This window comes from Ranitomeya imitator, chromosome 4 (assembly GCF_032444005.1).
Source record: "Ranitomeya imitator isolate aRanImi1 chromosome 4, aRanImi1.pri, whole genome shotgun sequence".
NCBI classification, from domain to species: Eukaryota; Metazoa; Chordata; class Amphibia; order Anura; family Dendrobatidae; genus Ranitomeya; species Ranitomeya imitator.
In genome coordinates, this window is record NC_091285.1 from 656232723 (window position 1) to 656255893 (window position 23171).

The 23171-nt window shown below is 41.1% G+C and overlaps 1 protein-coding gene across 2 annotated transcripts in view; it reads right to left on the minus strand.

Moving 5' to 3' along the window:
* The window catches only part of OLFM2 (olfactomedin 2), a 517336-nt gene that overhangs the window by 118719 nt on the left and 375446 nt on the right, over positions 1–23171 (minus strand). For both annotated transcript variants that reach the window (XM_069767046.1, XM_069767045.1), the window contains exon 3: positions 14639–14791. In XM_069767046.1, the coding sequence (XP_069623147.1) occupies positions 14639–14791 (153 nt within the window). The remainder of the gene's footprint in view (positions 1–14638; positions 14792–23171) is intronic.

Here is a 23171-nt window from a genome sequence, read left to right on the forward strand (position 1 = left end):
AGTGAAAAAAAAGTAGACAAAAGCAAAGTCCATTACTAAAACTATATTATGTTTGTAGGTCAAATAGATTTGTCTGGGCCAAAAAGCTTTGATGGCCTATTTTTAGCTTTCTCTATCATTAATATTTGATCAATAAACGTCTGTCCTTTGAGACCCCACTAATCATCAGATAAAAGCAATGAACTGCAGTACAAAGCACTAACAAGTTGCCGTGGCTGGACAGCCACAGATCAATCAATAATGGACTTTCATCAGAATAGGCCATAAAGGTTTCAGTACAATAAAAGCTTTCAGTGGTTATTCTCATCTTAGATATTAATGACATATCTAACATACGTCCTTTCTGAACACATTTCACCCCCTCATCCTTTCGTGGATGGATAGTTGACTGATGGCTGCATGTTCTTGCCTATTTTCAGAAGACAACTGAAAGCAAACAAAGAAAGCCTTCCATGTGTGACCACTTTTCCATTCACCTTCGACAATGCCCATAGCACCAGATGGTATATGTTTGGGAAACCATGATTCTGAAGTTAGGGGTAGGACCAACATCTATCAGACATTTATGGCATATCCTGTGGGTATTCCATAAATATCTAATATGAGAATAGTCCTTCAGGCTACTGACCGATTTACAGTTGCTCAAATAATATCAAGCATAAACACATTAATCAAAAACTTAGAAGTTAGAAACAGCATAGAAACAACACAGAAACTAAGATGAACTTTCTTCTTAATCCGAAGCTCCCATTTCTATCTCCAAGACTTTACTCATGCTGCACCAGTTCTTTGGAGTACACTAAGGCTTCTTTCACACTTCCGTCTTGAGACGGCCGTCATAATGCATCGGCGCGACATATCGACGGACGTTGTAAAAAGATTGGCAAACGGATGTAATGCATCCAGTAACCTGAGTTTTCCCGGACTAGAAAATCCTTCCAGGCATGCTCAGAATGAAAAAACGGGATACGTCCCTGGATTCCTGTGTTTGACGGTCAGCGACGGATCCTGCATCCATAGGCTTCCATTACAGCCAACGAAGGACAGCGCAGGACCCGTTGCTGAGCGATTTTCCGACGTGCAAAAAAACGTTCCTCTGAACGTTTTCTCTGCCCGACGGACCGCTATTTTCCCGATGGATCCAGTGCACGACAGATGAAACGGGTGGCTATCCGTCACAATCCGTCACTAATACAAGTCTATGGGGAAAAAACAGGATCCTGCAGAAAAATTAGTTTTTTCAAAAATCGACGGATTTCAACGGGAGGAAAAAGACAGAAGTGTGCAAGAGGCCTAATTTAAACTATCCAATTACTTCCCAACATCTAAAATTTTAAGATAGACTGAAAAAACCATCTTTTTCAGAAAAGCTTATTACATCACATCACTAGTAAAACTTATTTCTGTTTCTCCTTCCTACCTTTTTATTTTTTCAACAATTTCCCCAAATTTTATGTTTTCAATATGACGTTCTCTATGATATATTTCTCCAATGTAAAAGTTGACCGAGGTATGCAATGTTACAAATTAGAAGAAATGGCATTATGTTGCGTCTCAGCTATTTCCTATGACTGTAGATGACCTTTATTAAATCATGAGACACTTGGCCAACAAATCAAGGAGCCTAACGGAAAGGAGGAAATAGACTTGTGTAACAATCTTTAAAAACATCGACTTGATTGGAAACCATTGTGTCAGCTCAGCTCTTGAAAGGTCAAAATAAATGAACTGGAACAAATGGAAGTCAATTAAGTGTTTCACGTTGTCCAATAAAATACAGTGGAGTGGAACTTTCTAGGCTGATTACTTCTAATTACAGTAAAGTATTTGCATATCTGCTCTTTATCCATCGTGATATTGTAAGTGGAAAGTTATAAATAAGTTCTCATCAACCAACCTAATCCGAGTGCCTTCTTTTCAGGGGTCCCATAATAGCCTCATGGGCTCTGCCTCTATGGTTCAGACACACTTTTAAAATCAGGATGCTCCATAGTTTTAATATTATTTTTAACCTGAGATTTAGTTGTCTGAATAATGTACTTTATATGACTTTTTGAATTTTACTATTGGACAAGAGTAGGGTTGAGCGACTTTTACTTTTATAGGATCGGGTTTCACGAAACCCGACTTTTTCAAAAGTCGGGTCGAGTGAAATCGGCCGATCCTATAAAAAAGTCGGGGTCGGGGTCGGCCGAAACTCGAAACCCAATGCAGTGCATTGGGTTTCCAATGGTTCCCAGGGTCTGAAGGAGAGGAAACTCTCCTTCAGGCCCTGGGATCCATATTTAAGTGTAAAATAAAGAATTAAAATAAAAAATATTGCTATACTCACCCTCTGACGCGCCCTGGTACTAACCGGCAGCCTTGCTTCCTTAGAATCAGCGCGTGAAGGGCCTTAGATGACGTTGCGGCTTGTGATTGGTCGCGCGACCGCCCATGTGACCGCTCGCGCGACCAATCACAAGCCGCGACGTCACCGAAGGCCCTTCAAGTGCTGATTCTTAGGAAGTAAGGCTGCCGGAAAGAAGCAGGGCGCGTCCGAGGGTGAGTATATTCCTATTAGGTATATAATTCTTTATTTTACACTTAAATATGGATTCCGATACCGATTTCCGATATTGTAAACATATCGGAACTCGGTATCGGAATTCCGATACCAGATTCAGAAGATCGCCGACCTCATGGCCGACCCCACACAGGGGTCGGGTCGGGTTTCATGAAACCCGACTTTGCCAAAAGTCGGCGACTTCTGAATCTGGCCGACCCGTTTCGCTCAACCCTAGACAAGAGTATTGACCCAAGATGGTAGAAGCTCAATGTAGACTCATGTCATTGTGGCACCTTCTTCAGTTACGATGAAAGTGGGTGCTCAGTGAGGTGGGTGGTGAATTTCCACCAGATATCGGGTACAGTATGTTGGTCCAGGTAACTTTGGAGAAATCATTTAATTTCTTAAACTTTTTTCTTAGCATAGGATTTATGTTAAGTAAAACTTTAGGGACTTGTAGAGTGTTACTGCTGCAATGGAAATATACAGTGACTGTGAAACCGTCGTAGACTCGTACGTAAATTAGCAAGTAGTTTGGATCTATTTGCATCCTGTATCCCCCGGTGTCAGATGTACATTAAGGATTCAGATTTTCTAAGCTGCCAGATTCCTTCTTACTCTAAATCATGAACAGCAGCCAGATACAGTCCTGCTGGAGCTGCACAAATTTAATAATCCTGAAAATTGATTAAGTATCTCGGTTGTGGCACGACGCCTTGAGTGGGAGTAGGGACACTGTGAGGTCAGAGAGACGTTCTGGAAATCTTATTTATAAAAAGGTAAAAGTACAGTACAAATACATAATATATAGAACAGAATCATGACTTCACATTGTGATCTGTTAAGGAATACATAAAGTTCAAAGATTCACAATGACGCTACTTTTGTAATGAAAGGAGCTCATAATCTAATTAGAAGAAGGTTCTGGTGCTTGAGCACAGTCCCAATCAATTCCAATAGGATAGAAAGAAGAATCCAAGCATATGTGATGTTTCGGTCATCTCATGTGACCTTCCTCAAACATCAGATTGTGAATAGGTGGTATCTATCCTACAACATGTGGGATGGCGGATATACTGCTAAGGAGTAATGACACGAATGATAGTTGAGTGCCCAGTTCTTCTTATTGTATTAGTTCATAATGTAATTTTAGAAATATGTTTTTTAAGGATATTAATTGTGACAGTTAGCTTTGCATGTAGAGCTTTTATTGGTAGAGAACAGAATGGTGGATTTTCTGGGCTATCACTACAAACTTTGTATGTCAAATGAGTTTTCTTTTTACTACCACTTTTACTACCAATAACATTGTTAAAAGTCTGGGAGATTTTCCACTACAAAGCTGTCAGTCAATCACCAATTTGTCTGACAGTGATTTCCCATGACTCCTTCATATGTATAGAGAGCGTGTGCACAGCATAAAATTTAGCTTCACTGGTGAATGTTGAAAAAAAACAAAACAATGCTGGACATCTTTGAAGGCAAGTATCTCACAGATGAACAAAAAAATCCCACAAGTTAAAATGCATCTTAGATGAACCCACTCTCCTCTAAAATCTGCTTTCAGAGACTGTTGTGCTGCTCAAATACACATTTTATGGTCAGTCTGTCCCACTGAAATTGTCGGATTGTACAGTTTTTTGTACAACCAATACACCAATATCTCCTCTCTGTGCCAGTCACTGCACTGGTTGCCCATCTACTATAGAATACTATATAAACTTACCACTCCCACCCACAAAGCTCTCTACAGTTCGTCATCTCTGGCTACTATCCTATGAAGGTTTTCTATTCTTATCTAAAACTAACATCTTTTATAGCACCAACTCATTCACGTCTCCAATACTTTGGTGGTGCTGCATCAGTTTTACATAGTGCCCTAGCCCAGGCAATCTAGTTCATTTCCAGCATCCAGAGATCTAAGAAAACCCTACAAACACACATCCTTAAGCAGGCCTAACATAACTTTTCTCTATTTTTCTCTCCCTGAATTTTTCTTTAACAGCTTTCCCGACACTTTCTTCTCATCAGAATGACATACACAGATACTGGCTGGTGACTAACTAATACAGCTTTTTAGTTACTACATTAATTATTCTAAAAGATGGCTGGACAATAAATATGAGCACTTTTATGTTTTGTGTCCCCCTCTTTTTCCTTATAAATTCTAAGCTTCCGAGCAGGACTCTCTCTCCTAAATTGAATAATGTGTTGTCTGATGTCTGATATTGTGTGTATGTGTACCTCTGAGCTGCAATGTGGCTACATAATATTTTGCCGTTATACAACTAAAGATTATTATTGTTTATACTGATATCACATTTCAATTTAACTCCTTTACGACCTGTAACAATCATTTTCATCTCAGTTCCCTGTGAGGTGTTTAAAGCGGGCTCAGGAGCTGAACCTGCTTCATACATTGCACAGCCGCTTTTAGCCTGTAACAACATTGATGGAAACCAGCTTTGATTGCTTCTGTTAACTAGAATAATGCCACTGTCAATTAGTGGTATCGGAACTTAAATGGTGTAATTCCCGTTGGACCTCCCTCGATATATTTTTCATAGAAAAATGGTTTAGCACTGCAGCCTTGCAACGCTGAAGTCTTGGGTTCAAATCCCACCAAGGACAACATCTGCAAGGAGTTTGTATGTTCTCACGCGTATTTGCGAGGGTTTCCTCCGGGTTCTCGGGTTTCTTCCCATATTCCAAAGACATACAGATAGGGAATTTAGATTGTGAGCCCCATCGGAGACAGCGATGATAATGTGTGCAAAACTGTAAAGCACTGTGGAATATGTAAGCACTATATAAAGATAAAGATTATTATTTTTGTTATAGGAAACTTGCAATTACACTGCACATTAATGAATAGAGATGGGTGGACACCTGGATGTTCGGATCTGGCGGGTTCATCCAAACAGTTACCAAAAGTTCTGGTTCAGGTACAAGAACAGTGCCCGGACCTGAACCCGAACCCCATTCACTTGAATGGGGGGCTCGAACATCCAGTGTGTGCCACACTGCCATGTGCATGACAGCGCAGTATACTCCGCTTCTAATCGGCAGTAAAATCGTCATTGTCGGTCAGATGGACGTGGTTCCCATGCTGTCAAAAGATGGTGTGATCCTGCAGCTGTGATCAGAGGTATAAAGTTTACCTATGGTCACTGGTGTCAGCTGATGCTCCCATCAGCCAACACAGGCTGCCACTAATATCAATGAGAGCGAAGCGACTGATGGGACAATTGCTCCCATCAGCCGACACCTACTGCTGCTAATAACAGCGAGAGCAGGAGCGGCTGATGGGAGTATTCATCAGCCTGCTCTGGCACTGTAAATAAATAATAATAAAAAAATATGATGTGGGCTCCCATGTATTTTTGATAACCAGCCAGGCAAAACACATAGCAGGGAGCTACAACCCACAGCTGTCAAAGTTAACATGGCTGGTTATCAAGAATAGAGGGGTCATCATTCTGTTTTTTTTAAATATTTAAATAAATAATTTAAAAAAACGTTGTGGGGTCCCCCCCTTTTTGACAACCAGTCTGTTAGGGCTGGCAGAACGCAACAAATAATATAATGAGTGATAAGAGGAGAGTTCGCAGCCCGGGGTCCACCGTGCAAAGATGGAACCTGCTGCTAAGTAATGGCGGACAACATATGGCGTTATAACATGTTCACACACGGGTTAGCCTCACCTGGTATGAAAAGGGAGACTAACCCTGTTGCTTCACAGGGCCACCGAACCGCAGAGTGAGCACTAGAGTGAGGTCACAGAACTCTGCCCCAATGACAAGGGAAAGCGTCCCTCTAGACCACAAGTGCTCGGTGCCGCAACTGTGGTGCCATGTGAAAACTAAATAATATTTACCGCACGAGAGTGCGTACAGCACCGCACTGGCACACGCAACTAACCACCCTGTCTAGGGCCAGGAAAGCGCTCTGATTGCGCACATTGCTGCACTGGCGGTCGCTGATGGATAGACGCTGTAAGGATTGTGCTCTTGTGCTTGGATAGCACTGTCTGGTGCTAGATTACTCCATCATTCGCATACAGTCAACAACTCTAGGGATGGGAATGATTCGGAGCATTCATCCATCGACAGGCATACATCCACACACACTAGTAAGTTTATACTAGCTTTTGGTTGTGCGGCCCCGCAAACCTTTTATAGCGGAAGCTCTCCGGGACCTTCCTAGTGGTCCAACAGGAGCTGCTACAGGACATGAGCATGTGACCCCCGACCTCCAATGAGAGGTCGTCCCTTGGGCATGCTCAGGAGAAGAAAAACAGGACTTAGTCCCAGGGATGCCTGCTCGACACTGATCAGTACTGGAAACAATGGCTGAGCCTGGAGGGACAGCAATAACCAGCAGCACAGTATCAGCTTGAGCCAGACGCTGGGACCAACATCTCTGCTGAGCAGGCTCCACTGGGGCTGGAGGAGAATGAGAGACTGCAGCGGAGATAGTTCGAGATTCCCCCTGTGCAGCGGGGGGAACTCGACACCTAACACAGTCTTGCTAAAGCAGACAACTGGGGGCTGGTATTCTCAGGCTGGTAAGTGGCCATGGATGTTGGCCCAAAGCCTAAAAATAGCAGCTGCAGCCACCCAGTAAAGGCACGACTATTAGATGTGCCAATTCTGGTGCTTTGCCCAGCTATTCCCAATTGCCCTGTAGTGGTGGCAAGTGAGGTTCATATTTGTGGGGTTGATGTCACCTTTGTATTGTCCTGAGACATCAAGCCCATGGAATAGTAATGGAGAGGCGTATGTAAGACACCTAACCATTACTAATCCCATAGTTAGTCATTTGTGATTGCAATCATTTTCAGGAAGAAACTGAGTATTATCTGACAGAATTGCAGGGGTGTTAATACTTTTGGCCATGACTGTATATTGTAAATAAACACACAGCCAGAATAGAGTCTTTTATTTGAAATAAAAACAGAACACACTTTTCTTTTTTATATCTAAAAATAACAAGCACAGTTATACTCACCTAATGCCTCATTCCACTGAATCCCTGGTCTCCTGTAATAAAACAAAAATCAAAAACAACAATATCCCTCACCCGTCCGTCTATAATCCATGTCTGGGGATTAGTAGTTTTCAACCTGGATGGTGGCAAGACGCCACCATCCATGCTGAGAACAACTGATGAATTAGCTGCTGTAAGACGAGAATAAGTGACAAGCAGTGACGTAATCATGGTTACCTCCAGTCACTGATGCTGCATTCTCAGATGGGCTGAACCTTTGTGATCTTGGTGAGATCCCCGCTAGCACCGAGAGAACATCTCTCAGTGCAGAGGCGAATTCACCGCAGTTCACCGGTAGAATTTCACTGTGGTGAATTTGAACTGTGGTGAAATTCTGCACTGTGAGACTTTTTCACAGTGCTAGCGGGGGTCTCACTGAGGTCACTGCAGTTCAGCCCACCTGGAAACGCAGCCTCAGTGATTTCAGCATTGCTCACTGATTCACTACAGGGCAAGTGGGAAGAGCTAGTCAAAACGCCAGAATTGATCTTATACAGTGCCCTGCGAAAGTATTCGGCCCCCTGGAACATTTCAACCTTTTCCCACATATCATGCTACAAACATAAAGAGACCAAATGTAAATTTTTTGGTGAAGAATTAACAACAAGTGGAACACAATTGTGAAGCTGAATAAAATTTATTGGTTATTTTAAATTTTTGTGGAAATTCAAAAACTGAAAAGTGGGGCGTGCAATATTATTCGGCCCCTTTACATTCAGTGCAGCAAACTCACTCCAGAAGTTCATTGTGGATCTCTGAATGATCCAATGTTGTCCTAAATGCCTATTGATGATAAATATAATCCACCTGTGTGTAATCAAGTCTCCGTATAAATGCACCTGCTCTGTGATAGTCTCAGGGTTCTGTTTGAAGCACAGAGAGCATCATGAAGACCAAGGAACACACCAGGCAGGTCCGTGATACTGTTGTGGAAACGTTTAAAGCCAGATTTGGATACAAAATGATTTCCAAAACTTTAAACATCCCAAGGAGCACTGTGCAAGCAATCTTATTAAAACGGAAGGAGTATCATACCACTGCAAATCTACCAAGACCCAGGCGTCCCTCTAAACTTTCATCTCAAACAAGGAGAAGACTGATCAGAGATGCAGCCAAGAGGCCCATGATCACTCTGGATGAACTGCAGAGATCTACAGCTGAGGTGGGACAGTTTGTCCATAGGACAACAATCAGTCGTACACTGCACAAATCTGGCCTTTATGTAAGAGTGGCAAGAAGAAAGCCATTTCTCAAAGATGTCCATAAAAAGTGTCATTTAAAGTTTGCAACAAGCCACTTGGGAGACACACCAAACATGTGGAAGAAGGTGCTCTGGTCAGATGAAACGAAAAATAAACTTTTTGGCAATAATGCCAAACGATATGTTTGGCGTAAAGGCAACACAGCTCATCACCCTGAACACACCATCCACACTGTCAAACATGGTGGTGGCAGCATCATGGTTTGGGTCTGCTTTTCTTCAGCAGGGACAGGGAAGATGGTTAATATTGATGGGAAGATGGATGGAGCCAAATACAGGACCATTCTTGAAGAAAACCTGTTGGAGTCTGCGAAAGACCTGAGACTGGGACGGAGATTTATCTTCCAACAAGACAATGATCCCAACCATAAAGCAAAATCTACAATGGAATGGTTCACAAATAAACGTATCCAGGTGTTAGAATGGCCAAGTCAGAGTCCAGACCTCAATCCAATCGATATATCCAAAAATTATAGACCAAACAATATATAGGGCGTACCTCCAAAATAACATATACCCAAAGGAAAAGGGAAGTAACAGACCAAGAATAAAATTTAGAAAATTTTATTAGCAATGATTAAAAGACAAAAATATGAATAATATTCAAATGTAAAGTAAACAAGGGGGATGAGAACACGGCAGAATGGACTCAGAGCAAATCCATATAGTGTATCAATACATATACATATAGAGGGGATGAATAAATAAATTACTAATTGTACATGCAACAGCAGGCTCTGGATTACAGGGTCGACCCCCAGGAAGAAGCCACGTTGCGAAACGCGCGTCGGGGTTACCTACCTCACGGCAAATCCTTCTATCAGCAGGTATGCACACAGCGTTACTACTTTACCTTTGACCTCTCTAACATGGTTCCTATAGGAGTATATCTGAACTCCATTATGCACTGACACTGTACTTTGTGCCCCATACTCACTGGCTACTTTGGCACCCCTCATAGATACAATTTTATTACCTCAGATTATATGGGTTTCAGTAGTCCTTAAAAGGCACATTTGTTATCATCTGTTACACTTAGGTCTTCAGGATACTTATTAACATATATGCTTTGTTGAGAGGCACTTTATTGGTTATAGTTGCATCTACTTTGTGTTCATTCATTTCTGTAATCCAGAGCCTGCTGTTGCATGTACAATTAGTAATGTATTTATTCATCCCCTCTATATGTATATATATTGATACACTATATGGATTTGCTCTGAGTCCATTCTGCCGTGTTCTCATCCCCCTTGTTTAGTTTACATTTGAATATTATTCATATTTTTGTCTTTTAATTATTGCTAATAAAATTTTCTAAATTTTATTCTTGGTCTGTTACTTCCCTTTTCCTTTGGGTATACTCAATCCAATCGAGAATCTGTGGAAAGAGCTGAAAACTGCTGTTCACAAACGATCTCCATCAAACCTCACTGAGCTCGAGGTGTTTGCCAAGGAAGAATGGGCAAGAATTTCAGTCTCTCGATGTACAAAACTGATAGAGACATACCCCAAGCGACTGCAGCTGTAATCACAGCAAAAAGGGGCGCAACAAAGTATTAAGTTAAAGGGGCCGAATAATATTGCACGCCCCACTTTTCAGTTTTTGAATTTCCACAAAAATGTAAAATAACCAATAAATTTCGTTCAACTTCACAATTGTGTTCCACTTGTTGTTGATTCTTCACCAAAAATTTACATTTGGTATCTTTATGTTTGAAGCATGATATGTGGGAAAAGGATGAAAAGTTCCAGGGGGCCGAATACTTTCGCAAGGCACTGTAGATGCGCCTTTTCTGAGTGGTTGTGGACTGTTATTTTACGGCTGAGGGGCGGGCAATATCCTTGGCCCCTTATTATCCTGAGAATACTTGCCCCCAGCTGTCTGCTTTAGCTTGGCTGATTGTCAACAATGTGGGGGAAACACACACCACTTTTTAAAAATTATTAATTTAAATAATAGATAGAAAAGAGCCCATCAACTGTTAGATGCCAGTGTTTCCCTGCCGTGTGGTATGTATTGCAGGCACTGTTTGTTGCTCTGGTCTCCCATTCAAGTCCGGCCACTGGGTCTGCTGTTTAGTGCAGACATTGGTCCCAGCATCTTGCTGGCTCTCCAGCTAATGTCTATGGTAACAAGGGGTATACAGAGGCAGCCCCACTCTCTTTAGTCTATATCCAGAAATCACCTTACTGAGCATGCCTGTGATGTGGCATCTTATCATTGGTGCTCGGATGCTTGCTGCTAGGGTGATGTGGCAGCTCTGGATTGGCCCACGGGCGACGCCCCATCTGACAGGGCGTGATTGTTTGGGATGGAGCCTGGCGCATAAAGGGCTTTCAGCGAAGCACGTGGGCGTGCGTCACTTGTGTTTGGTGTATACGCTACCGTTCTGTCTGTGTGTTTTGTGTGTTTAGCACGGTAACAGCTACCAATGGGATGACAGTGATCTGTGTCAGCATGTGTTCAGGGCTGGCCCTGTGCCTTAGAATTCTGGCACCTCCAGAGAGGAGGTTTGCTGCCTGTTCCAGCTGACTGTGAGGTTTTGCTATCTATTTCCATCCTGTATGTATGCTATACTTCCCTGTGGGGTTAACAGGGTAATGCACCACAGAGCAAGTTCAACCCATGTGTTCTTTTGCAGTGGTTTTAATGGGGTATTGCACAATTCCTATTTTCCCTGTACCCCTCAGTGGTTAACTGAGCTGGTACTTACTGTCCCTGTACCCCTCGATGGTCAGCTGAGCTGGTACTTACTGTCCCTGTACTCGTCTGTGGTTAGCTGAGCTGGTACCTACTGTCCCTGTACCCCTCGATGGATAGCTGAGCTGGTACTTACTGTTCCTGTACCTCTCGGTGGTTAGTTGAGTTGGTAATTTCTGTCCCTGTACCCCTCGATGGTTAGCTAAGCTGGTACTTACTGTTCCTGTACCTCTCGGTGGTTAGTTATGTTGGTAATTTCTGTCCCTGAATCCCTCGATGGTTAGCTAAGCTGGTACTTACTGTTCCTGTACCTCTCGGTGGTTAGTTGAGTTGGTAATTACTGTCCCTGTACCCCTTGATGGTTAGCTGAGCTGGTACTTACTGTTCCTGTACCTCTCGGTGGTTAGTTGAGTTGGTAATTTCTGTCCCTGTACCCCTCGATGGTTAGCTAAGCTGGTACTTACTGTTCCTGTACCTCTCGGTGGTTAGCTGAGTTGGTACTCTTCTCCCTGTGCATCTCTAAGTAGTATCTGGGTTTGGTTTTCTGCGTTCCATTCACACTGTGTGGAGTTAACTCAGTATGTTTAAGGAGGATCGTTCGGTAGTTTTTTATCCATCTTTGTTCACACTAGCAGCAGTTTACTGTACGGTGGACTCCAGGTTGCGATTGCACCTTATTTGTCATTTATTTTTATTTGGTGCAATCCACCAAAGCTAACACCAACACTGCCCTGACAAACATTTTGCGTGTACCTTTCTCAAGTACTCTGCTTTTTCAGTTACACTTAATATTGTATAAAGTGCAATACATTAGTGTTGCAATATATAGTCTGAGTAATTAAATGAATGCAGGTTTACGTTCCCTAGAGCAACTTAATTTTTTTTTTAAATTAAATAAAAAAAATATAAAAACAAAATATAAAAGAAATACTGTATATACTTGAGTATAAGCTGAGATTTTCAGCCCATTTTTTTAGGCTGAAAGTATCCCTCTCGGCTTCTACTCAAGTCATTGTCCCAGCGGGTCGGCAGGGGAGGGAGAGCGGCAGGAGTGGTGGCTGTCACATCATACTCCTCCTTTCCTGGCATGGTCTCTGCACTTCCCTGCTTCTCAGATGGTCTCCGGCGCCGGCAGCTCTTCCTGTGTTCAGCGGTTTACGTGGTACTGTTCTTTAAAGTAATGAATAAGCACGCGACTCCACTCCCATAGGTGTGGAGTGCATATTCATTACTTTAATGAGCGGTACCATGTGACCGCTCAGCACTGTAAGGAGCTGCCGCCCCGGGACAACGGAGAAGCAGGGAAGTGCAGAGACTGTGCCAGGAGGGTGAGTATGACGGGGGAGAGTGAGCCATGTGATATTCACCTGTCCATGTTCCACTGCCAGGCTGTGTCACCCGTGTCCTCTGGCTTTCTGGACAGAGGGCGCGATGATGTGCACTAACGCCCTCTGCCTGAACAGCCACTGCAGAGAGCCAGAAGACACAGCGGTGCATGGCGATGGAAAAGGGACAGGTGATTATCTCAAGTGCCAAAGGTCTGAGCCAGCAGCGACTAGAGGTGAGTTTGTCATTTTTTTTAATCGCAGCAGCAGCATATGGGGCATATTTTTTGTATGGAACATCTTATGGGCCCCATCATGAACTTTATGTAGCAGTATATAGGGCGTATTTTGTATGAAGCATTTATGGGGCCCATCATGAACTGTATGGAGCATTATATGGGGCTCCTAATTCAATATGGATATTCAAAAATATTTAAGCTATTGATATCTCAATCAAGTTTACATTTATTGGTATCTATTTTTAAAATTTACCAGTAGCTCCCACCCTAGGCTTATACTCGAGTCAATACGTTTTCCCAGTTTTTTGTGGCAAAATTAGGGGCCTCGGCTTATGCTTGGGTCGGCTTACACTCGAGTATATATACGGTATAAAGAATATATAAAACTTTAAAATCACAAACCTTCTCCCTATTCAAAACTAAAGAAATTGAAAGATGACAAAAAAATTATTTAGGATTGTCATGTTAGTAAATTCTGATCTATAAAAATTATAAAATAATTTAAACTGGATGTTAAAAGCCAAAAAGAAAAAAAAAATTGAAAATGCCCATCTCTAAAAGAGTACAATAAAAAAAACCCATCAAAATGCTGTTTCTATCCCAAAATGGTATTATTAAAAACTAACACTCAGCACACAAAAAACAAGCCTTCACTTACCTCCATGGATGAAAAATATAAAAGTTGCAGGTCTCAGAAAAGGGTGACACAAACAAAAAAAATTCTTTATAAGATTCTGGATTTTTTTTTACTATTAAAATATATACACACAAAAAAATGTTGTTCGGTATCACTGTAGTTGTACTTAACTAGGAGAATAATATCATTTTTACTACACAATAAAAAATGTAAAAACAAAATCCATCAAACAAAGTTAGAATTGGAATTTTCCTGTTTTTCAGTAGATTATATAGTAAAAATAACTGTGTCATTCAGAATTACAACCTGCCTGGCAAAAACAAGCCCTTATCTGGATATGTCAATGGAAAATTAAAACAAGTTTTTGGTCTTGGAAGAAGTAGTGGAAAAAATTAAAGAGCAAAAATGAAAAATGGTCAGATTCTTAATAGTTTAGGGGAAATGTTCCTAAATCAAGAGTGTCTCTTTGGATGTGTTCACACATTGAGATTTTGGTGTAGGAAGTCAAACTGTTGTGCTGTTCATCACACAAATTACAGCAACAAAATCTACAAATGTGGCCGTACCCTAAGTCTTTTCAGAGCAAAACTTATTTTCGTATGTCAAGATCATAAATTAAAAAAACCTCAAAGTTCTAGAAAAACTTCCTTCTTGAGAAGATCACACTTTCATCTACAGTATACAAGACAACCCTCTACATTTTCAATGTAATTTTTGGAGTTCATCATATTCATAATTTTATAAACTTACATGTAACTAAGTCATCCGTGATATTTGCGAAGAAGTACAATTATACCTACACAATATTTAGTATTTGAATACTTCATTTTTCCAGTAAGAGTCGTGTTAGAAAGCAATGATGCTGCATTGTACCATACCTGAAAGCTTTTAGTGTTGATATTCCTCTGGGTGTCTGTGGTCCTCAGCTTTGTATCCAGAACTTTCATTAATGACTCGGTGTTTCGCACATACTGCAAATCTCGAAATGTTCTCAGATCTAAAACTTCCATAGACTGTGAAATGTTCTGTACCTGGAGACAAAAAGGAGACAACATTCATAAAGTCATCATGCTACTTAAAATCCAGTCTCAAATTTTTGATTTTTTTTGGGTTCCAAAACTAGTGCTCATGCAATGGTAGGGGTGCACGTTGTCAATACATGGAACGCTACGAGTTGGAAGTGATTAACATAGAGGAAATTTAAGTTAAAACCTTTATCTAGTGCATATTTGCTCCTCTACGTTTTTTTTTCTATTGACATATGATTTTTCTTGATAAGGCGTAGTAAGTGAATATACTTAAGGTACCTTCACACTGACCAACTTCACAACGATATCGCTAGCGATCCGTGACGTTGCAGCGTCCTGGATAGCGATATCATTGTGTTTAACACGCAGCAGCGATCAGGATCCTGCTGTGACATCGTTGATCAGAGCAGAAAGTCCAGAACTGTATTTCGTCGCTGGATCTCCCGCAGACATCGCTGAATCGGCGTGTGTGATGCCGATTCAGCGATGTCTTCACTGGTAACCAGGGTAAACATTGGGTTACTAAGCGCAGGGCCGCTTGACAGAATCCCAAGTCAGTGTATTACAAAGAGGCTTAAGCTTTTCTCCTTCATCCTCTTTGGATTCTTTTGTGGCAATAAAAGACTTACATTTATTTTCTAGGAAAATAATATTGAAAAAACTACATCACAGAGAGAATATGGGAGGAAATATAACTAATGATGTTGAACAAGAAGCTTTAGAAGCACTAGAGTCTCTCTTGGATGAGAATGAATCAGATGTAAGTAGGTTTCCTATGCAACTAATAAATAAATCATATAGATTTCCCCCACTCACTTTGGTACCAGCCGTGGACACATTCACTAAAATGGTTGTGGCAGATATAGAAAAGATCAGACAGGCTGGAGTACACTCTAGTAATAATCTAACTAGACAGGAAAGAAAGGCATTGGAGGAGTTAAAACAGTGGGATGATGTCGTTTTCAAAATGGCCGACAAAGGTGGCAACATAGTAATTTGGCCTAACAATTTGTATGAGACACAGGCCTACAAGTTGCTACGTAACACTCAGGAATATAAACAATTAACATACAACCCTATTACAAAATTCAAAATGGAATTGGTTAACATTCTAATGTCGGCTTTTGAAAAAGGCATCATCCCCAAAAAACTTGTTGAGTTGCACCAACGGATGAATCCGAGACTGGCGACACTCTATTTGGTCCCCAAGATACACAAAAATCAGCAAGACCCGCCGGGGAGACCAATCATAGCAGCCAATGAGGGCCTCTGTGAGATCATTTGCAATGTGATTGAACATTTTCTTAAACCCCTTGTGATACAATTACCATCGTACATCAAAGACACCACAGCGGTCTTGGGACATCTGGAAAACATGCAGTTAACAGAAAATATGATTTTAGTTACTGCGGATGTTGAGGCACTATATTCGTCTATTAGGCATGAGGATGGCCTAAGGGCAGTCAAGAGATATCTTACACATAGTAACATTGATAGGGAGATGGCAGAGTTGGTACTGATTTTACTAGAATTTGTACTTACGCATAATGCGTTTACCTTTAACGGAAAGGTGTTTTTGCAATTACAGGGTACGGCTATGGGGGCCTCCTGTGCCCCCTCATACGCCAACTTGTTTATGGGGGCCTGGGAATGGTCAATTTTTCAGGGTGATGACATCCAGGGCGTCGAACGAATCCATCACTGGGTTCGTTATATCGACGACATTATGTTCATATGGGAAGGCCCATTAAGTGATTTGGAGCTTCTTATGCAAGATCTCAACAAGAATAATCAAAATATCAAACTTACCTATCAATTTGGACATAAAATAGAATTCCTGGATCTATCTATTACAGTTCAACCCAATGGCCGCCTCTCTACTACGGTTTATCGCAAACCCACTGCAACAAACTCACTGCTACATGCTTCCTCTTCACACCTTAAATCAACTATCAATGGAATACCGATAGGGCAGTTCCTTCGGGTGAAGAGGATATGCTCGGAACATCAGGAGTTTGAAATTCAATCAGAAACCTTAAAAAAACGTTTTCAGGATAGAGGATACAATAAAAAGGTAATTGAAAAAGGATATAGGAGAGCTAGAGAGACCCCCAGGGAAGTTCTGTTACACAAAAACCAACCGTTATCAGATCACGATAAGAACGATCAACAGGTAAGATTTATTACAAACTATAGTACTGGGTGGTATCATTTGAAAAATATCATTTTGAAACATTGGCAAATTTTACACTCGGATAGTACCCTAAAAAACATCTTACCAAAATTTCCCTCCTTTGTGGCAAAAAGGGCCCCTAACTTACGTGACATCCTGACACATAGTACCTATGATCCAAAACGTAAGGCAGTTCACAGTAAATGCATGGAACGAAAAGGCTTTTATCCTTGCGGTATGTGCAAAGGCTGTGTTAATATGCAGAAAAGTCTTTTCTTTTGGAATTTTGATCAAACTAGGAAGTTTGAAATAAGGGCCCACATAACATGTGCAACAAAGGGTGTTATATATTATGCACAATGCCCTTGTCAAAAGATCTATATCGGGATGACTAGTCGAGAATTGAAAATTAGAGTGAGAGAACACTGTCTTGACATAGAAAAAGCTAGAACAAACACCGATGACAACACACTTAAGACCTTAGCCAAGCATTTTAAAAAGTTCCACCAGTGCAATTCTAAATTACTTCTAGTGAAGGGCATTGATTATATGGATTTGGGACCCAGAGGAGGAGACCTTAGTAGGAGATTAGCTATAAAGGAGTGCCAGTGGATATATAGGTTGGGCACACTGGCATCACAAGGATTAAATGAGAGTTTCGGGTTTGGAGCCTTTTTGTAAATTGTATGTATTCAGTTACTATATTAGTGCCCACATCTATTCCTCAATTTTCTTCTATTTTCCCTCTATGTGCTTATTCTATTATCATTATATTTAAAATAGATATTTGTATTTTGGTCTTTTTAAATACATCTTATTTATGGTATCGGGTATGTTACTGGTAGTTTATGGTAGGGGTTTTATTGTATATAAATTTGTGCTTTTATTTATTTTGATTTTTTATCTTCCTGTTAGTTCATTTTGCTCATTATACCATATTGGTTGACACCGTATACCATCATAAGAGATACCGACGTAAAGGAGGACGGATACTAATTCCCCTACAACTGTTATTTGGAAAGCCTTCAAGATGGCGGATATGTTGCTAATTACATGGGTGAACCTATACTGAGAATAACAACAACATGGACTTTTCTTCACATGGATATGGGACGGAGGATGAACCTTTTAGGACTATATTACAGTGAATTTTTCTTTAGATGTATAAGTATAGCAAGTGCATAAATTATGGTTCATTCATAAATACTAGTATAGCTGAGTAATTATGGAGTTTTTATGGCTTAGTATGTAGTTACTAGTATATTTATTCTGTTTATCCAGGTTACTGTATTTCCATACTGTTAGGGATCATTATGCCTTTATGGCCATAGTCCACGTTAGGATATTTTTTCCACTCCCACGGTGTATTTAGAATGGCACTAATATAATGTATTTTAATTATTGATTACCAACATTTCACTTCAGCACTAAGTACTTTTTATATAACTTTATCAAATTTAGAACCACCTAAAATTTTTTAAATTTTTTTTTTTTTTTTTTTTTTTAATTAATTCATTTTTATAAGTATTCTTTTATACTTAATATATTTTTATTTCACTTATTGTATTAATAGCTAGATACATTTTTTCCTACACTATTAAGCGTCTTTAATATACACATCTCATCACTTCACATTTTTTCTTTACATTTTAGGTACAGTATTGTCCCCTTTTTTAGTATATTTTTTATTTATACTTTCTATTCCATTATTCCTTATTTATTTTCCCCTTTCTTGGAGTGGAGCGCATGCTTGGTTTGCGAACTTGGTTTGGAGATGGGGGATGGGCTATAGTGCTCCCGTTTGTCTTATCATCAGTATTGATGGTGGACATTTAGGGATCGCGTGCCCACGACCCATCTCCAGTTTACATCTCCAGTTTTGCTATCCGCTCATGCGCCATATATACTCCGCTTGTCAGTTCGCCAGTTAGCGGCCCTCACACGCAAGCGCAATTTACATTTCTTCCTTCCTAGTTAACGCTGATAGCGTAACCTAAGAAAGTATTAATACGTGCTAGTGCCGGTCTGCGCATGCGTGGCTTACTTCCTTCTTCTCTTACGGGACTCTAAGGCAGGTAACTTTCGAGGCAGAAAGCAGCTACAATACTTGTCTCTCTACATTATGGAGACTTTGTAGAGACAAGTCCTATAACTCTGCATAGTATAGTATTAAAAATATATGTAGTTACATTTTCTATTTAGTTACGTTAAACCGGAAGTCCCCGCATGTAGTATCCTCCCTCTATCCATACTCCTCCAATCAGCGCGGTATCTTAGTGTATATAAACCGGCTTTCCCCCTGCCTAGACACGCCTCCCGAAGAAGCATCAGGCGAAACGCGCGTCGAGGCAGAGGGACGCCGAGGAGACTCCACACAGCACACCATAGGTAATACTTGTAATTATCATAATTACCTTCATTAGTGGCTTGGCATCAGTAGTGGGGGGAGATTCGCACCACAGGGTGTAAGAAACTAGGCATTGTTGTGCCATTCCTATGATGGATATTAGCATTAGGCAATCCACCTTTTGTTCCCCTCAGTAACATCTTAGCCTGGTAACGTATATAGGGCACATGGAAAGTCACTTTATTTGGTTGTGCTTTAGCAATATAGTGGATGTCTCTCTATGGCTGTTATGTCCCTCTTTTTTGGTTCGAGCACCTTTTTGTTATGAGAAATTTTAATTGTTATAAATAAAATCTATTTTATTACAAAAGTTCGAGCACCTTTTTGTTATGAGAAATTTTAATTGTTATAAATAAAATCTATTTTATTACAAAAGTACCACCTTGTTTGGGATTACCTTTATTCTAATCTCCAAAGATGTGATTTATACCAATGTAAATGTAAAAAAAAAAAAAAAACACTACATGCTTACATTCCGGTGTCTGTCGCGTCCCTCGGCGTTCTGCTTCCCTGCACTGTCAGCGCCGACCAGCCGTAAAGTACAGTGGTGACGTCACCGCTGTGCTTTACGGCCAGCCGGCGCTCACAGTCAGTGCAGGAAAGCACAGCGCCGGGGGACAGGCACCGGAATGTAAGTATGTAGTGTTTGGTTTTTTTTACATTTACGCTGGTAACCAGGGTAAACATCGGGTTACTAAGCGCGGCCCTGCGCTTAGTAGCCCGATGTTTACCCTGGTTACCAGGGGACTTCGCATAGTTGGTCGCTGGAGAGCTGTCTGTGTGACAGCTCTCCAGCGACCTCACAGCGACGCTGCAGCGATCGGCATTGTTGTCTAGATCGCTGCAGCGTCGATAAATGTGACGGTACCTTCAGACTATGTTCCCATTTCAGTTACAGTACACATTTATTTTTAGTCTCTTAGCAAACACCTCACTTCATGTGTAATCTGTTTTCCTTCTCTATTGAGGTCAGCAACCTCATTGAGCAGAAACATTTAGTCGACATTACACTGTGTGCACACTTATTAGATGAGCATTTTGACCGTATCATCATTTTTCTGCAGATTTTCCAATTCCAAGCTATATAAACTTGAATGCTTATTGGATGAAGCAGATCAGATGATGTGTATTTGTGTAACAAGGAGGGTGAGGCCTAATGATAGAACTTCATTTATCAAGGTGTGCAGAATTGGTTGGCAGCTTGTTTTCCTCAGGCAAATTGTGGTAAAAAAGAGATTTAACTGATTCTGAAAGGTCAAAAATTGTTACAAGTATTACAGAGGGAAGCAGCACTTTTGAAATTGCTCAGATATTGGGTTGCGATCAATGAACCTTCAAATTTTGTTGCAAATAGTCAAAGAATCACAAAAGACGTGTTGAGAAAAAAAAACTGCACGTCAACTGTCACAGATTTTGAGAAGAGTCAAATATGAAGTCACCAGAAAATCATTATCCTTCAGCGCTGTCATATTTCAGAGCTGCAATCTCCCTGGAGGCCAGAAGAACAAGGTGCTCAGTGCTCACATACGTGGCCAAGGAGAGGAAGGATAAAACCTGAGCACCACTGAACAAGATACAGAAGTACAAGGTGTTTAGTGCTCAGAGACATGGCTCAAAGACAGGCAAAAACTGGACCACCACTGAGCAAGACATAGGAGCGAAAATGTCAAGACTGGGCCAAGAAATATCTGAAGACAGATTTTTCAAAGGTTTTATGGACTGATGAGTAGGGTTGAGCGAAACGGGTCGAACATTTTCAAAAGTCGCCGACTTTTGGCGAAGTCGAGTTTCATGAAACCTGATCCGACCCCTGTGCGTGGTCGGCCATGCGGTACGCGACTTTCGCGCCAAAGTCGCGTTTCAATGACGCGAAAAGCGCCATTTCTCAGCCAATGAAGGTAAACGCAGAGTGTGGGCAGCGTGATGACATAGGTCCTGGTCCCCACCATCTTAGAGAAGGGCATTGCAGTGATTGGCTTGCTGTCTGCGGTGTCACAGGGGCTATAAAGGGGAGTTCCCGCCGACCGCCATGTTACTGCTGCTGATCTGAGCTTAGGGAGAGGTTGCTGCCGCTTCGTCAGAAGCAGGGATAGCGTTAGGCAGGGTCCATTAACCACCAAACCGCTTGTGCTGTAGCGATTTCCACTGCCCAACACCACCTTCGGTGTGCAGGGACAGTGGAAGCTACATTTTTTTTTTTTCCTCAGCGCTGTAGCTCATTGGGCTGCCCTAGAAGGCTCCCTGATAGCTGCATTGCTGTGTGTACGCCGCTGTGCAAACCAACTGCTTTTTTCAAAGCACAAATCCTCTTGTTCCTTCCTTTCTGCACAGCTATCTTGTTTGTTTGTCCACACTTTTTATTTAATTTGTGCATCAGTCCACTCCTTATTGCTGCCTGCCATACCTGGCTGAGATTACTGCAGGGAGATAGTAATTGAAGGACAGTTCCTTTTTTTTTTTTTTTTTTTTTTTGTGGGAGATTAAGATTGACATTTCTGCTAGAGTGCCATCTCTGTCTGTGTCATCTCTCACTCAGTGGGCCATAGAAAGCCTATTTATTTTTTTGCTTGATTTGGGTTCCAAAATCTACCAGAAAAAATCACAACATCAATCAGTGGGAGAAAAATATTGGCCTCAGGGCTTGTGTGCCACTCCTTACTCCTGTGTGTGCCATCTCTCACTCAGTGGGCCATAGAAAGCCTATTAATTTTTTTGCTTGATTTGGGTTCTAAATTCTACCTGAAAAAATCAATAAATCAATCAGTGGGAGATTAATATTGGCCTTTGGGCTTGTGTGCCAGTCCTAAGCGTGCCATCTCTCTCTCTCTCAGATAGTGGGCCATAGAAAGCCTATTTTTTTATTATTTTATTGGGTTTATAAATTTTCCCTGGAAAAAAAAAAAGTGGGAGATTAATATTGGCCTCTGGGCTTGTGTGCCAGTCCTGAGCGTGCCATCTCTCTCACAAATAGTGGGCCATAGAAAGCCTATTTATTTTTTTGGTTGATTTGGGTTCATAATTCTACCTGAAAAAATCAATCAATCAATCAGTGAGAGATTAGTATTGGCCTTTGGGCTTGTGTGCCAGTCCTAAGCGTGCCATCTCTCTCTCTCAGATAGTGGGCCATAGAAAGCCTATTTATTATTATTTTTTTTATTGGGTTTATAAATTTTCCCTGGAAAAAAAAAAAAGTGGGAGATTAATATTGGCCTCTGGGCTTGTGTGCCAGTCCTGAGCGTGCCATCTCTCTCACAAATAGTGGGCCATAGAAAGCCTATTTATTTTTTGGGTTGATTTGGGTTCCTAATTCTACCTGAAAAAATCAATCAATCAATCAGTGGGAGAAAAATATTGGCCTCAGGGCTTGTGTGCCACTCCTTACTCCTGTGTGTGCCATCTCTCACTCAGTGGGCCATAGAAAGCCTATTAATTTTTTTGCTTGATTTGGGTTCTAAATTCTACCTGAAAAAATCATTAAATCAATCAGTGGGAGATTAATATTGGGCTTTGGGCTTGTGTGCCAGTCCTAAGCGTGCCATCTCTCTCTCTCAGATAGTGGGCCATAGAAAGCCTATTTATTATTATTTTTTTTATTGGGTTTATAAATTTTCCCTGGAAAAAAAAAAAAATGGGAGATTAATATTGGCCTCTGGGCTTGTGTGCCAGTCCTGAGCGTGCCATCTCTCTCACAAATAGTGGGCCATAGAAAGCCTATTAATTTTTTTGCTTGATTTGGGTTCCAAAATCTACCTGAAAAAAATCACTAAATCAATCAGTGGGAGATTAATATTGGCCTCTGGGCT